Raw genomic sequence first — 13,738 nt, forward strand, 5'->3', positions numbered from 1 at the left:
AGCCCAGGCTGGCCTCGAACTCGCAGAGATCCACCTGGCTCTGCCTCCCGAGTGCTGGGATTAAAGGCGTGCGCCACCACCGCCCGGCCCGATATTCGGTTTTTAATGGAAAGGTGATGGGCGATGTGGCCTGAGCTGTTTTGCTGCTGCAGAGGGGCAGATAAGACTTCAAGGGGACTTAAAAGGGATGTGGAAGGAAGCACGGAGGGCCAGTGCTCGAGCCCAGAAAATCTCTGCAGAATATGACTGCCAGTCTCCATAGTTTACAGATTAGAGAAATTTCAAACATATTCAAAGTAGAAGAATAATATTCAGAACTATCACATATTTCTCATTCAGAATCAATTATTAGAGTGGTGGATCTTGGTCTCTTTTATACCCTTAACCCTGCTTCCAACTTTTCTAGATTATCCAAAAATAAATTTCAGTTACCAAAAAGTTATTTGCAAACATTTCAGTCTAAGGCCTAGATTTAAAAAACAAAAAAACAAAACAAAACAAAACTCATACTCATGATCTTATTAGTGCCACTAAAAATTTCGGACAGTTTTCTAAAGCCAAATGCTTTTTGTTCAAATTTCCACCTCCTCCCTAAGAGTCAGAAAGGTTTTAGAATTAAAAAAAAATGATATCATACCAGATATATGCTTAAAGAAACAAACCCTTAACACCTGAGTGAGTCATAGCACCGTGTGGGGCCTGGTAGTGTACACCTGTAATCCTCTGGAGCCTGGGCTATGTGGGGAGATGTTATCTCAAAACCCAGGAGCAACAGCAGCAGGCCGAGAAAGGCCAACTGTGCTCCACGCACAAGTGTATCCCCCACTTTTCAGGTAAACAGGCTGCGGGTATTTCTAGTTACTGACTACAGGGACCTTATCTCCTTGTTTTGCTCCTGGTCTACCTGATTAAGTATGTGGCAAAATACTCATTATTTATAGGTATGAATACCTCAACATAAGCACATTTAAAATAATATTTAAAGAAACAGATTTCTTATAAAATTACCACTTAAAATATAATACTTCTATTTATTCTTTGAGAATTTCATACTTGTATATAATACATACAAGTATGATCCTCTAACCCTTCTATGGTCCCCTTCTACATCCCTTCCCAACTTCATGTCCTTGTAAAAATAATCCACTGAATCTAAATAGTATTGCACACATGCACATGACTTTTATTAAACAAACACACTAAAATAAATAAACTTAAAAATGTGAGACGGGGCCTCACTATGTGACTCGGCTGTCCAGGATTCACAATCTTCTCCCAGCCTGCCCAGTGCTGAGATTACAAGCATATGCCTCTACACATGGCTCAGAACTTCTAGTCTGTATGTGCAGAATAACCACTTGAGACCAGGGTTTGAAAGTCACAGAATTCCACGAAGAGTGGCGATTCTCTTTCCTGCTCACTGAGCAGTACTAAACCATATAAAGGACAACTTTGGGCAGTCGCTTCTCTCTCTACCACGTGGATTCTGGGGATTAAACTCAATCGAGCTAGCTCAGGAGCTGGCTTAAAATTGACTTCTACTTTCTATCAAGAGCAGCCTAGGGAGGACACAGAGCACTGCTCTAACAAGACATAATGTAATTTTGTTTTTGTTTTTTGAGACAGAGTATCTCTGTGTAGCCCTGGCTGTCGTGGAACTCAGCTCTGCAGGCCAGAGCTGGTCTCAAACTCAGAGACCCAATTCTGCCTGGCTCATTGTTTTTTTTTTGAGACAGTGTGGCACTATGTAACCGAGGCTGGCCTTGAAATTGCAATATTGATGCCTCAGCCTGCTGAGATTACAGGTGTACCTCACCACCTCTGCGGGCATTCTTTTCAATGGGTCAAACATGCTTGAAATAGACAACTATAGGATGAAATGATGAAGAGATCAGTACATAGTGAATCAGTACATAGGTAATCATCTTTTGAGTTCATTAAATACACACCATTGATTCACACAAGATCTTATTTATTCATATTGTATCAAGCTTATCACTTGATAATTCAAAGATCAGTGAGACTTAAGTTCAACTTACAGTTAAGGGGGAAAAAATCCTACAGAGTTTGAAAATAACCAGATAACAGTGAAAAGGTCCACTAAAGACTGGGGGTTGTGATGTGTTTAAGGTAGACAACTTGCTATGAGCATCATTGAGATAGCCTGCTCATGCCTGAGGTGATCTTCCTGCTTCCACCTCCTAAATGCTGAAGTTACAGGGATGAGTTACTATGCCTTGGTGACATCTTTAAGAATCAGAGCCAGGGTGATGGTACATCCTTGTAATCCCAGCACTTGGGAAGACAAGGAGAAGGATCAGGAGTTCAAGGTTACTCTTGGCCACATAGTGAGTTTAAAGCTATTATTATTATTATTATTATTATTATTATTATTGGTTTTTTTTTTCGAGACAGGGTTTCTTTGTGTAGCTTTGCGCCTTTCCTGGAACTCACTTGGTAGACCAGGCTAGCCTCGAACTCACAGAGATCCGCCTGCCTATGCCTCCGAGTGCTGGGATTAAAGGCGTGCGCCACCACCGCCCTGCTTAAAGCTATTATTTTATTCTGGCCTGATATTCTGACTGAACAGCAGTATTTTTAAAAAAGTGTTACTTCTTTTATGGGAATGAGGCAGGTCAGACAGGGTCTCAGTGTGTACCTCAGGCTGCCCTTAAACTCTCAATCATTCTGCTTCAGCCTCCCAAGTGGGTGCTGGGATTACAGATGCATCCCTGGCTCAGGTCAGCATCCCTGGCTCAGGTCAGCATCCCTGGCTCAGGCCAGCATCCCTGGCTCAGAATATGTGAGATTTTGTTTTGATCAGAGGTGAGGTTTACCTTTATAGACAATGAGTCTGTAATTTTTTGAGACACAGCAACACCCACCAAATAAACAAACAAATAAAACCCAACTAATTAACCAAAAGTTCCAACCTCCCTCTCGCTGCAGGACTTACTGACAGCCTTCTCTTTAGACAGGGGCGGATGAGTTCAGGGGGGACCTGTTCTGAAAGTGGGTGCTCACAGCTGATTTGGGGTAACAGGTCACAAATCATCAAAACAAAAGCAACAACAAAGAAAGCCGTACATGTGACAGACAGAAAGACACTGTCTGGAGCGGGCGGGTCTGCAGTAACAGTCAACTCTCTCTTGGTGTCACCTGATAGGACTTTACTATCTACCTGGTGAACTAACTGAAAACATTTCACAATGGCCTTACTCAGGAGGTAGGATTTCATGGCAATGAATAAAATACCAAAACAACAACAACAACAACAACAACAACAAAAAACAAGTTCCATGGAGAACATGAACAAACTACTTTGGGTTCCTGTATTTTCCAGAGTAAACCCGTATATATGAACACAGTCCATATAGGTGGTTTGCCCTGTAGCTAAAAGAAAGTTATCAAAAGCACATGGCCATACTCAGAGGAAGAAACAGAGTTGAGAACCTGAGTGCACAGCACAGCCGTGGGACACCATGGGGTGTCCACAGCCACATTAGCTTCCTGGGAGCCCTGTTTCCTGATTCAGACCCATCAGCTTTTTGCTAACAGCTTATCAGGACGCATGGCTGCTGTCATGTTGGAGGTCACATCTGTGTGGTGCTGCCTTGTCTGTCATAAGATTTTAATAGCCCACATCTCTCAAATTAACAGGTCTAGTAGGCATCTAATTAAGGATTAAGCTATTCAATTTTAATTTTTATTGTTATTTGGTAGAAGAATTTAATGCATTTTAAAATAGACTTTTCTCATTTAAAATGATTTTTCATTAATTTTTATATTTTGTTTAAAATTTTTTTTGGTAAATTAGGGGGGGCCTGCCCCCACCTTTCACAGGGTTCCTATGAGGAGGAGAGAGGCATAAAGAATCAATAGGTAGAAAGATAGAGGAGATGAGACAGACAGAAACACAGGATAACTTTGAGAGGACCTGGATCAAAATCCACTGGCCCCTTCTGTCTCCAACAGGGCTTTTTATGGGAATGCCAAGGGGCGGGGCAAGGGCCCTCCCCTTGCTAGATCAAAGCATACTGCACATCCAAATGCAGACCCTTCCAAACACCACGCACGTGGTCAATCCATCTTCTTATGCAGCCCTGCTGGGTAAAGCAAGCTCAGATCTCACTAGGAAACCTCTGTGGGCTCCCACAGTAAATAATAAGTTTAAAAAAGGTAAATGAAAAGGATCAATTAAAAAAGAACACAGCTATACAGTATGGAAAGTTAAAATCAACAGTAATGAGCAGCCAGGTAGGAAGCACTAGCTGTAGCAACAGGTTCAAGGGCACCGTGCCCTTCTCAATCTGGTACCAGGATCCAGGGCTACTCACCAGGGTTGCAGTCTGTGAGGAGTGAGCAGATGGACAGGAGGACTTTAGAGATGGTCAGGGCTGGACTCCAGTTGTCCTTGAGGATGTCCAGACAAATCACCCCTTGGCTGTTGATATTACAGTGATAGATTCTCGTTCGGAAGGTGACCTGAGAGAAAACACAAAGCCACTGTAAGAGGAGATGTCTGTTATTAGACAAAATCCAGGCCACTGCTTAAAGCATTCTTGTTTTTAAATTAGGTACATGAAAATAATCAATAGATTAAAAATAAAGACAATTTACAACAGAAAACCAACACTCCCAGCAGAATCAGAATACTGCTTCTGGGTATGGCTGAGGAGTTTACGCTTGATGTGACCACAGGATGTTTATTAGCAGGAAATGGGCTCTGACTTCTGAAATGTTTCAAAAAACTTTTGGTGGTTTCTAGTTGCTTTACTTTTTACATTTAGAAGATCCAAAAACCAGAAAGCTCGAGAATAATACAATGAAGATAAATGTTCTTTAATATACTTTGAAAACATGATTGAGGGTATGTAAATATATCACATGCCTCTTTTATACAATTTTATGTTAAAACTATATTTATTATAATTTACAAACCTATTCCTTATTAATTTTTACATTTGAGTATACTATTAGTACAGTCTTTTCCTATGATAGTAAGATCACCATTTTACTTGTCTTAAATATAATTTGGAAAGTTATGACATAAAACTATTCTAGAGAGGAATGGGACTCAGTGGTTAAGAGCACCTCTGTTCTTGTAGAGGCCTCGGGTTTGGTTCCCAGCACTGACTGGTATGGTGGCTTACATCTGCTAGCAACTCTGGTTCTGGGGACACAATGCTCTCTTTCGGTCTTCAAGGGCACCAGGCACACACACACACACACACACACACACACACACACACACACACACACACACACGGTACACATATATGTATGTATATACAACATTTACATATATATAAAGTAAAATAAAAATCTTAATAAAACCCTTAATATTGAACTGAGCCCAGCTCAGTTTTGGCTAAGCAATAGTAAGATTTAAAGGCTACTTATTATGACATCAAATTTATAAATGGTCTCAAATTTATAAATAAATCTTGGTGTTCTAAGGACCAATCTGATACCCTGAATTTAATCATTGCTCAGAACCAGGTAAAAACTCACATGACAAGAGAGGCCTCTGTAGGGTCTGCCACTCAACCAGGCATCCAGCATCGATTCAAACACCAGGACTTGATGTAATTTGTATGATTCCAGCAGGGCAGAGTCAACGTGTCAAAGGTTGTTAAACACCATATGCCCATTCTCAGGCTGGATCAGGATCCAGACTAGACTATGACAGAATCATGTCAGACTACACTCAATCTCTCTCCCTAACACAGATCTCAAACATCCAGAAACCTTGAAGACAGCAGATCCAACCTTCTTCAAAACGCACAGCTGAATCAGCTAGGAAAATTCCTGGAGGCCACAACTGAAAACCCGAACCTACAGCCATGAACAAGCAGGTGGTGTGTGTGCTGTGGCAGGGTTGTGTACAAGGAAGCGGCTGAAGGGCTGCAGGCTGTCTTAGTAAAATGAAAGCTTTCACTTGGACAATCTTCACGGAGAAGGCAGGTGAGCTCTTAGGCCTGTATGTGGCCAGGGGTTTGAAACCAGAGCCTGTACCTCAAACAGGACACTCAGCGGCTCATCTTTCAGGAAGTGGATGCCTTGGAGGAGAGAGCAAGGGAGCTGGCAGTGAAAGCCTGGGTCCTAGACTGTGGAGAAGCATGAATTCTCACTATCAACAGATTCATCACACAGAAACCTACCAGAGAAGAGCTGACATGACTTCCTGACTTTTGGAGTAAGTGTGTGCCAAGCGGGGAACCCTGCATTATGACAGAATGTATCAGGAAAACAGTTTTGAATTGGCTGTAGCTAAACAGCTAAAAATGATACAGTAAAAATTGGCAGATCAATGAGAAAATGACGTACTTATGAACAAGGAGGGGTGTCTCACTACACAACTGTCAAGTCAACCAGACCAAATATTGGGAAGAATCCTGAAAATTTAAACCCCAAATAAAATCAAGGGACTGAACAATTATAAACACTACATTTGACAATTACAGAATATCAATTCCTGTCAATCATGAATGAAACACCTGCGAACACTGGCTACATGCTGAGGCAGAGAGCAAACCTATGGTCTCTCAAAGAAAGATACTAAAACCATAATACAAGATCAGAATGTGCCACGGACTGGCCCACCGGGAGTACCACAACCGTAGGAGAATCAGGGCTTGGGTAATCAGGAAGGCAAGGATTCGGCGACTGACAGACAGACAACACACTCAGAAGTGGTTTGAATCTGCTGCAATTTTACTTCTCCAAATCAGTAGTTTATATACAGAAAAGAAAACTATCAAGTCATACAGGGAACAACAAGAGCTTGGCAATAATTCAATTACATCATCTTTAAAAAAAAATCAAGCACACAGTTACTAATCGGCGCTAGACATATCCCTTCACTCACAAGAACTTTATGACCCAAAGAGCAGTCTGTGTTTTATAAACTTATCACAGTCCCTAGACTTGTGAAGGCTTCTTTGCGGTTGCGGCTGTGTCCTTATGAGTGGGATCTGAAAAGGTTCAGCTAAATGACGACACAGAGGTCAGGCTGCCGTTATAAAAATCTGTGTCTTTAGACACAACAGCAGTCAGACAGACATGTCCATAAAATATACACATTTTAGATGCATATATTACAAAGTGAGAAACTCACTAACAAATGAGCCAAGTGTCTGACCTAGAAAACTAGAACAGGGAATAAGCACATAAAAGAATGAAGAGATGAACAGAAGTTAATCAATACAAAACACCATTAAAATGTCCTTGGAGAAGTCAGACTGCTCATCCCCAAATGCTAAATGAACAGACTGATTTTTTTTTTTACAATCCATTGTAGATGGAGTGGCTTATGCATGTGTGACATGAAAACACCCTATCAAGTATTAATTAATTACTCTGAGTTAGTTCTCAAAACACCTCAGTGAGGCAAGTATCAAAGTTACAGATACTGAGGCTGATCTCTGCAGCGCAGCCTTGGTGCTTCTGCCGCCCCCCAACACTTTAGTTCTGGGATGCTTGTAAACTCTGCTGTAAGAAATAATACTGAGAGACCACATGCATTCTTGTCCAGCTTCCTATTATGGCTGTATCTTTCAGAAGCATCATACACTGCAGAAACAGACATTTATGCAGTCCCCTAATTCCTGGGTCTTTTTTTTTTTTGAGACAGGGTTTCTCCATGTAGTTTTTGGTGCCTGTCCTGGATCTCGCTCTATAGACCAGACTGGCCTTGAACTCACAGAGATCCACTTGGCTCTGCCTCCTGAGTGCTGGGATTAAAGGCATGTGCCACTGCTGCCCAGCCAAGAAGCTTAGGAAATCTGGGATAAGTGTTTTCCACAAATGAGTTTTTGTGGATTGGGATAAGTTTCCTAACAACATAATTGTGTGTAGGTTAAGTAACTGCCAAGTGACAAACCATGGGTGGAAATGACCCCGTACCCAGGCCAAGCAGGTGCTCAAAGAAGTGCTTACACAGTCCCAGCATTAATTTGCAGAGATATGCACACTGCGCATCGAAGGACACAGAACGTCTCTCCTTCCACCGGCAGCAGCGGCCCCACACCAGACACTGCAACGGTTACTCCTGAGCACAACTGACAACCAGTCCACGGGCTGTGTTACAACAATGATGCTTATTTTATAACTAATACTGTGCAGAAGACAGCGAAGCAGATGTCCAATAAACCTATAACTCATAGGCAAGCTGATTTCTTTTTGCTTTTTAAGTGCAAAGTGTCAAATACATAATAATCATTAGGAAACCTAATATCTGAGAAAATGACTCTATGCCAGATGTAATAAATGACTGACATATATCATCTGCTGTTAAAACAACGGCAGAAACAAAATAGAAGGAGTTGCCCTGTTTTCTATTTGTTTACATTTTCACAGGTCTCACACCACCCAGGCCACTCCGTAAGACACAGCACATTTACAGATTAATGTAAATTGGAAGGAACATATGGGATCCCTTCACCTTTCAGGAAAAAATTACTAAGTTTTATGTTTGTAGACACATTGGGTGGCAGTTATTTATCCTGAGATTAACAATCCAATCATATAAAGCATAACACAAAATATTTGTAAAAACTGGCTAGAAGTGATGATTCATCTTTTATATAGCCCACAGCAGTATAAAAGTAAAGTATGTTTTAGCATAATTTAAAATAAAACAATGACTAATGTGCTAACAATATGGCAAATTTATGGCAATTACAGAATCGGCCTGATGCCTGCACTCTTGGTGAATGCTTACATAACATACAAAAACACTATTTTGTGGGGGAGGGGCTTGAGACAGGCTCTCATTTTGTAGCTCTGGCTGGCCTGGAACTTGCCATGAAAACCAGGCTGGCCTCGAACTCATAGAAATCCACATGGCTCTGCCTCTGGAATGTTAGGATTAAAGGCGTGAGGCCCTGCATCCAGCTCAAAAGGCACTTTTTTTGGGGGGGGGGGGAGAGGTAGACAGCTTTAAGAACTGAGCGTTTCTGTGTCTGTGAGGAGCAGAGTGATACTGTCTTATATTTACGGCATGAAGTTTAAAAGTGTTGTGTGTTCATCATGAAGAGCTGTAACCAAAAACAGTACAAATGAAAAACAGTCAAAACTGTGAAATGTTTATGGTTCCAAGATACTTGCATTTATTATTCAATTTAATTTTTCAGTCACCAAAATCTCATTATTACTCTCATTTTACAGAGTAAGAAACTGGAATACAAGCTTGGAGCAATTCAACTAAGTGCTCATCACTGAGTCAAGTCTAATAATGAGTAAAGTTACAGAGAGGAAGGAAAACAAACATATTAACCTCCCAATTTTAAACCATGGCAGTAAAAAGGGAATGAGGCAATTACATGAATTCTAGTCTCAACAGTTCAGCTTTAGCTAGGAAAGCTGATGATACAGTGTCTCAACAGCTCTTCTGGACTGAGCTCTGATGAGGCAGGAGGCTGTGAAGAGACCATAAGAAACCATGCAGGGTGGCACTCACGTGATTAGCATTCCTACACTGAGCTGGTACCTCTGGGCTTACAGAGAACTGTTACCTAACAACTGTCCTATCCTGGGACAGTTTTAATGACAGTATTTAGAGCAGCCTAGCCTGTAAGAGTCTGTGGAGAACACACACAGCAAGCTGGCTGACACTGAACACTCACTAGCATGCGCAGCCAGGTAGGCAGCTTTACCAGAGAAGGGAAGGGCGCTCAACGTCTGTGAAGGGAAGGGCACGCTCAACGTCTGTGAACCTGAGGGTTTTAATTTGGTGATTAATGTGGGGTGAGAGTACAACTTAGACTCCACAGCAGAAACAGTGACCTTAGAGGGCTTCTCTATGAAGGGGTACACTGGTTAAGAAAACCCAAACACTGGGTCACTGAAGAAACTCTCGCTTCCCCAAGCTAGCTGAGGCCTTGGCGGCTGTCAAGCATCATGCCTGACACACCTGCCTTGAGGAATCCGCTGCTCAGCAGTGTCTGTGAGATGGGGCAGAAGGCTGCGCAGGAGTGAGCAGTGGGGCTTAATTGGCTCAGGGAAGCGAACTGGTGAAAGTCCAGGCCCGGGGCTCTGCAGGGCCATTATAGACGGTTCCTCCTCCTTAACCAGCCTCTCAAGGAACTGCTCCTTTGTGGTAGATGCCACTAACTCATCTTTTCAAAATGGTGTCTGTAATAGTTTCTATTGATGCAATAAAATACCATGACCAAGACGACTTATTTTTAAAAAGTGTGTAGCTGGGCTTACGGTTTAGAGGGTTTGAGTCTGTGACAGCCGAGTGAAGGCGTGACAGAAGAACAGCTGAGAGCTCACCTCTCAAACCACACACAGGAAGCACAAAGAACTAACTTGAAATGGGCTGAGTCTTTTGAAACCTTCAAGCCAGTTAGTTCCCTGTGGCACACCTTCCAACAAGGCCATACCTCCTAATCCTTCCCAGTTCAACCAACTGGGGACAAATTCAAACATAGGAGCCTACCGGGGCTCCTGTCATCCACTGTCATCCAAACCACCACATTATCTTAATGACCAGTAGCATGCAAACTTTTGTATACTACCAGCTGATCAAACCAAGAAACTAAGAGAAGGAGAAGAAAGAAGTGTGCACGGGAGAAATGGGGGGCAGTGTGGGGGGGGACTGACAATTCACAACTGAGCTCTGGGACTGAATGAAAATCTGACTGTGGACATGGCCACTTCATCTCTGGGCAGCTGCTGGGCTGAGACGATGAGAGGAAGAGAGAGGCCCAGACCACAGTGAGCCAGACAAGCACAGGACTCAGGTCAAGGCTCCATGTGCAGAGGATACGCTTCTCTACTCCCACACTCCACAGCACGGGTCAGCTGGCTCCGAGATTACACCAGGAACCCAACTGCTTCCCACACACCTCTCTGTGCCCCCTCGCAATGAACCACGAGTGGAACAACTTTAGTGTGAGACATTGTACCACAGTCAAGAGCATATACACATCTTTGCTAGCTTGCTCTCAGCTAGTTTTCTTCACTCATAGAGAGTTCAGGACCTCTGACTACAGAAGGATGCCACCCACAACTGACTGGGTCTTCCCATGGTAATCAGTCAAGACAACCCCCGTACATGGCCACAGGCCAACGTGCTCTAGCTGAGGCATCATTAGACTTTTCCTAGGTGACTCTAGGTGATTCTTGTCAAGGTGGCTGAACAGCAGCTGTTTCCCGTTTACGTGCCCACACCTACATTTCTTTGAAGCTAAAGTCTCTTCCTCTCATAGTCTCCTCTTGTCTGAAGTTATTTCTCTCATCTTTATCTCCACCTTCTGGGTTATCTTGCTTCATTAACATCCTAGGAATCCTACAGCCTGCCTTTGAATTTAACTTTTTCTGTTTCCCAGTATTTTCTATAAGACTACTGTCCTAAAAATAGGTTACATTTCCCCAAGGCTGTATGCATGCCCCCATCTCTTGCACACACATAAAGCAAATGTTTTTTTTTTTTTTAAAGGAGAAAAGGAGGAGTGAGGAGGAGGTGGTGGGATGAGGCAAACTGTGATGGCTGAGAGTTGGAAAAACACACACTCCATTTCCTAGCGTGTCACCCTGCTGAGTCTTGTACCCCTAAGAGAAATCTTAAGTCCTATCTTAAACACACACCAGGCTGCTTTCCCCCGTTCCCTGTAATTTGTAACATTCATCTTTGTATTGTAGGAAACCGGCTGCTGCAGCGTAACAACAAATATTACCTCTGAAAGCAAACAATTGCACGGTATGAGGCTTTTACACACGACGTCGGCTTCACTTTACAAAGCCCAGAGCTGTGTGCTGGCTAAATAAGGATCTTGGAAGTGAATTTTTGTAGACAGGCAAGCAGCGATGTTTATTTACCAGAGAATAACTTTATGTAAGAATTCATATAAACAGTTTATATACGATACTGATTTTTATTGCCTCCAGGGAAGACTAGAATGCCAACATGTTTTTGTTTGATAAATAAATTAACTAGAAAAATATAAAATATTTATATTTGCAAAGAGGCCATAAATACTCTAATTAGAAATGACAACAACCCATTAAGAACAGCACTCAGGCTGATGGTGCCTTTTTTGAGGGGTGATGGTTAGAGGCATCAATTGACAGCTCCAGTAAGTTCTTAAAGGAAACTATGTTTTGTTCCTCAACTTTTGATTTAAGTTAGGGCAAATTTGTGGTTAACATTTTAGTTAGTAGAGAATACAGGCACCTTAAACATTAATTAAAGCACTGGTTAAGAGTCTCCGACATTCTATGAGTTGGAAGATGTAGGACTTACAGATCCCACAGGAATGCCACACATCACTACATTGTATGTACTTTAAATAAAGTACAACAAGCTTCTCTTCCCAGGAGAGTCCTGTGCTCTTATTCTGACAGTATTAGAAAAATACAATTTTTCAGAGGCTTGGATGGTCAATGTTTGTTATTTTCTTCTCTCTCTCTCTTGGGTTAGCATTATTTACTGACATATGGGTTAAAGAACAAAGAAATCAACCTCTTGTTTGTAATAAATAATAAGTATATCAGAACAATACAGAGAGAATGTTCACTATCACACTAATAAGTCCTAAGGTTGCAATAAGGCTAGACATGTTAATGGTCTCACAACGGCACCGACAGATGGCCTCACTTTCTTGGATGTTCTAAGACTAAATTAGCAAGATTCTTTTCCCAAGCCTGTGCTTAAAAGCTGTATCATTACTTTATAGGCATATGACAGAGCAGTTCTGGTCTGACTAGAAGTAATTGTATTTCCCTTTAACAATGAAAATCATCTTATGATAGAGCAACTCAGGAACTCACGGTGCTGACACCCCTCTCCTCAATGCTCTCCCCAGCATCTGCAGCCCCTGCTCCTTTCCTGCATGGTGATCAGCACTCAGAAATTCCCCATGTCCAGATGCACTGGAGAGAGACCTTTGATTCTCCGGGGAATCTCACTGTTGAGGTTAATCTCTGCACCTGGAAAAGTCTCTTCCCAGCTGCCATGTCCATTGGTGCCTCCCCGGGACTCTGGGACAATGATACGACATAACACATCTGACAGGGTGTCTCAAAGGCGGGTGAGCATACCACTAGAGCATTGCACCTGCTCTGGTCATCGAGAAGACAAATGCTGTGAAGAGTGACAGACTGATGATCAAAATGGATGGGACTGAAAATCAACCTAAACTTGGTGCACTGCCATCCTGGGGGTGTCCCCGGCTGTCTGCAAAGATGATGCCATGGAAAGGGGGTTCACTGATGACCTAGCTGGCAGCTCCAAAGTTATCCTGTCAGTTCTTGCTTTCAAAATGCTCAACAGTGGTTCTCAAGCTGGCAACAAGTTGGCCATGAAAATGTTCATGATCCCGAATAGGTATATTCAGCTTCCAGGAAACCATGAGCACTGGAGCAGATGTTTATCACAACCTTAAGAATGCCATCAAGAAATATGGGAAAGATGTCACCCATGTGGGTGGCATGATGAAGGTGGGTGTCACCCTATGTGGTGGATATTTTATTTGTGCTGAAATGTGGTATTTTATTTGTATGCTAATAAATAAAGTTTGTCTGGAGATCAGAAGTCATAGTCAGCTATAAGCAGAAGTCAGGAGGTGGTAGCAGACGCCCTTAATCTGATCACACGGCAGGCAGAGTCTCTGTGTGTTCAAGGACACAGCTAAGCGTGGTGATACATGCCTTTAATCCCAGTACCAACCATAGAGACCTGGAGGTCTGTATAGACAGGCAGTGACGAGGAAGTCATGTGGCTGGGCTT

The 13,738-nt window shown here is 42.4% G+C and overlaps 1 protein-coding gene across 2 annotated transcripts in view; it reads right to left on the bottom strand.

Annotated features, from left to right (window-relative positions):
• LOC114697426 (ubiquitin-conjugating enzyme E2 E2) overlaps window positions 1-13,738 on the bottom strand; it is a 310,413-nt gene that overhangs the window by 42,014 nt on the left and 254,661 nt on the right. For both annotated transcript variants that reach the window (XM_028875686.2, XM_028875685.2), the window contains exon 5: window positions 4,338-4,485. In XM_028875686.2, coding sequence (XP_028731519.1) covers window positions 4,338-4,485 — 148 coding nt within the window. The remainder of the gene's footprint in view (window positions 1-4,337; window positions 4,486-13,738) is intronic.

The sequence above is a fragment of the Peromyscus leucopus genome, chromosome 9 (assembly GCF_004664715.2).
Source record: "Peromyscus leucopus breed LL Stock chromosome 9, UCI_PerLeu_2.1, whole genome shotgun sequence".
Classification (NCBI taxonomy): Eukaryota; Metazoa; Chordata; class Mammalia; order Rodentia; family Cricetidae; genus Peromyscus; species Peromyscus leucopus.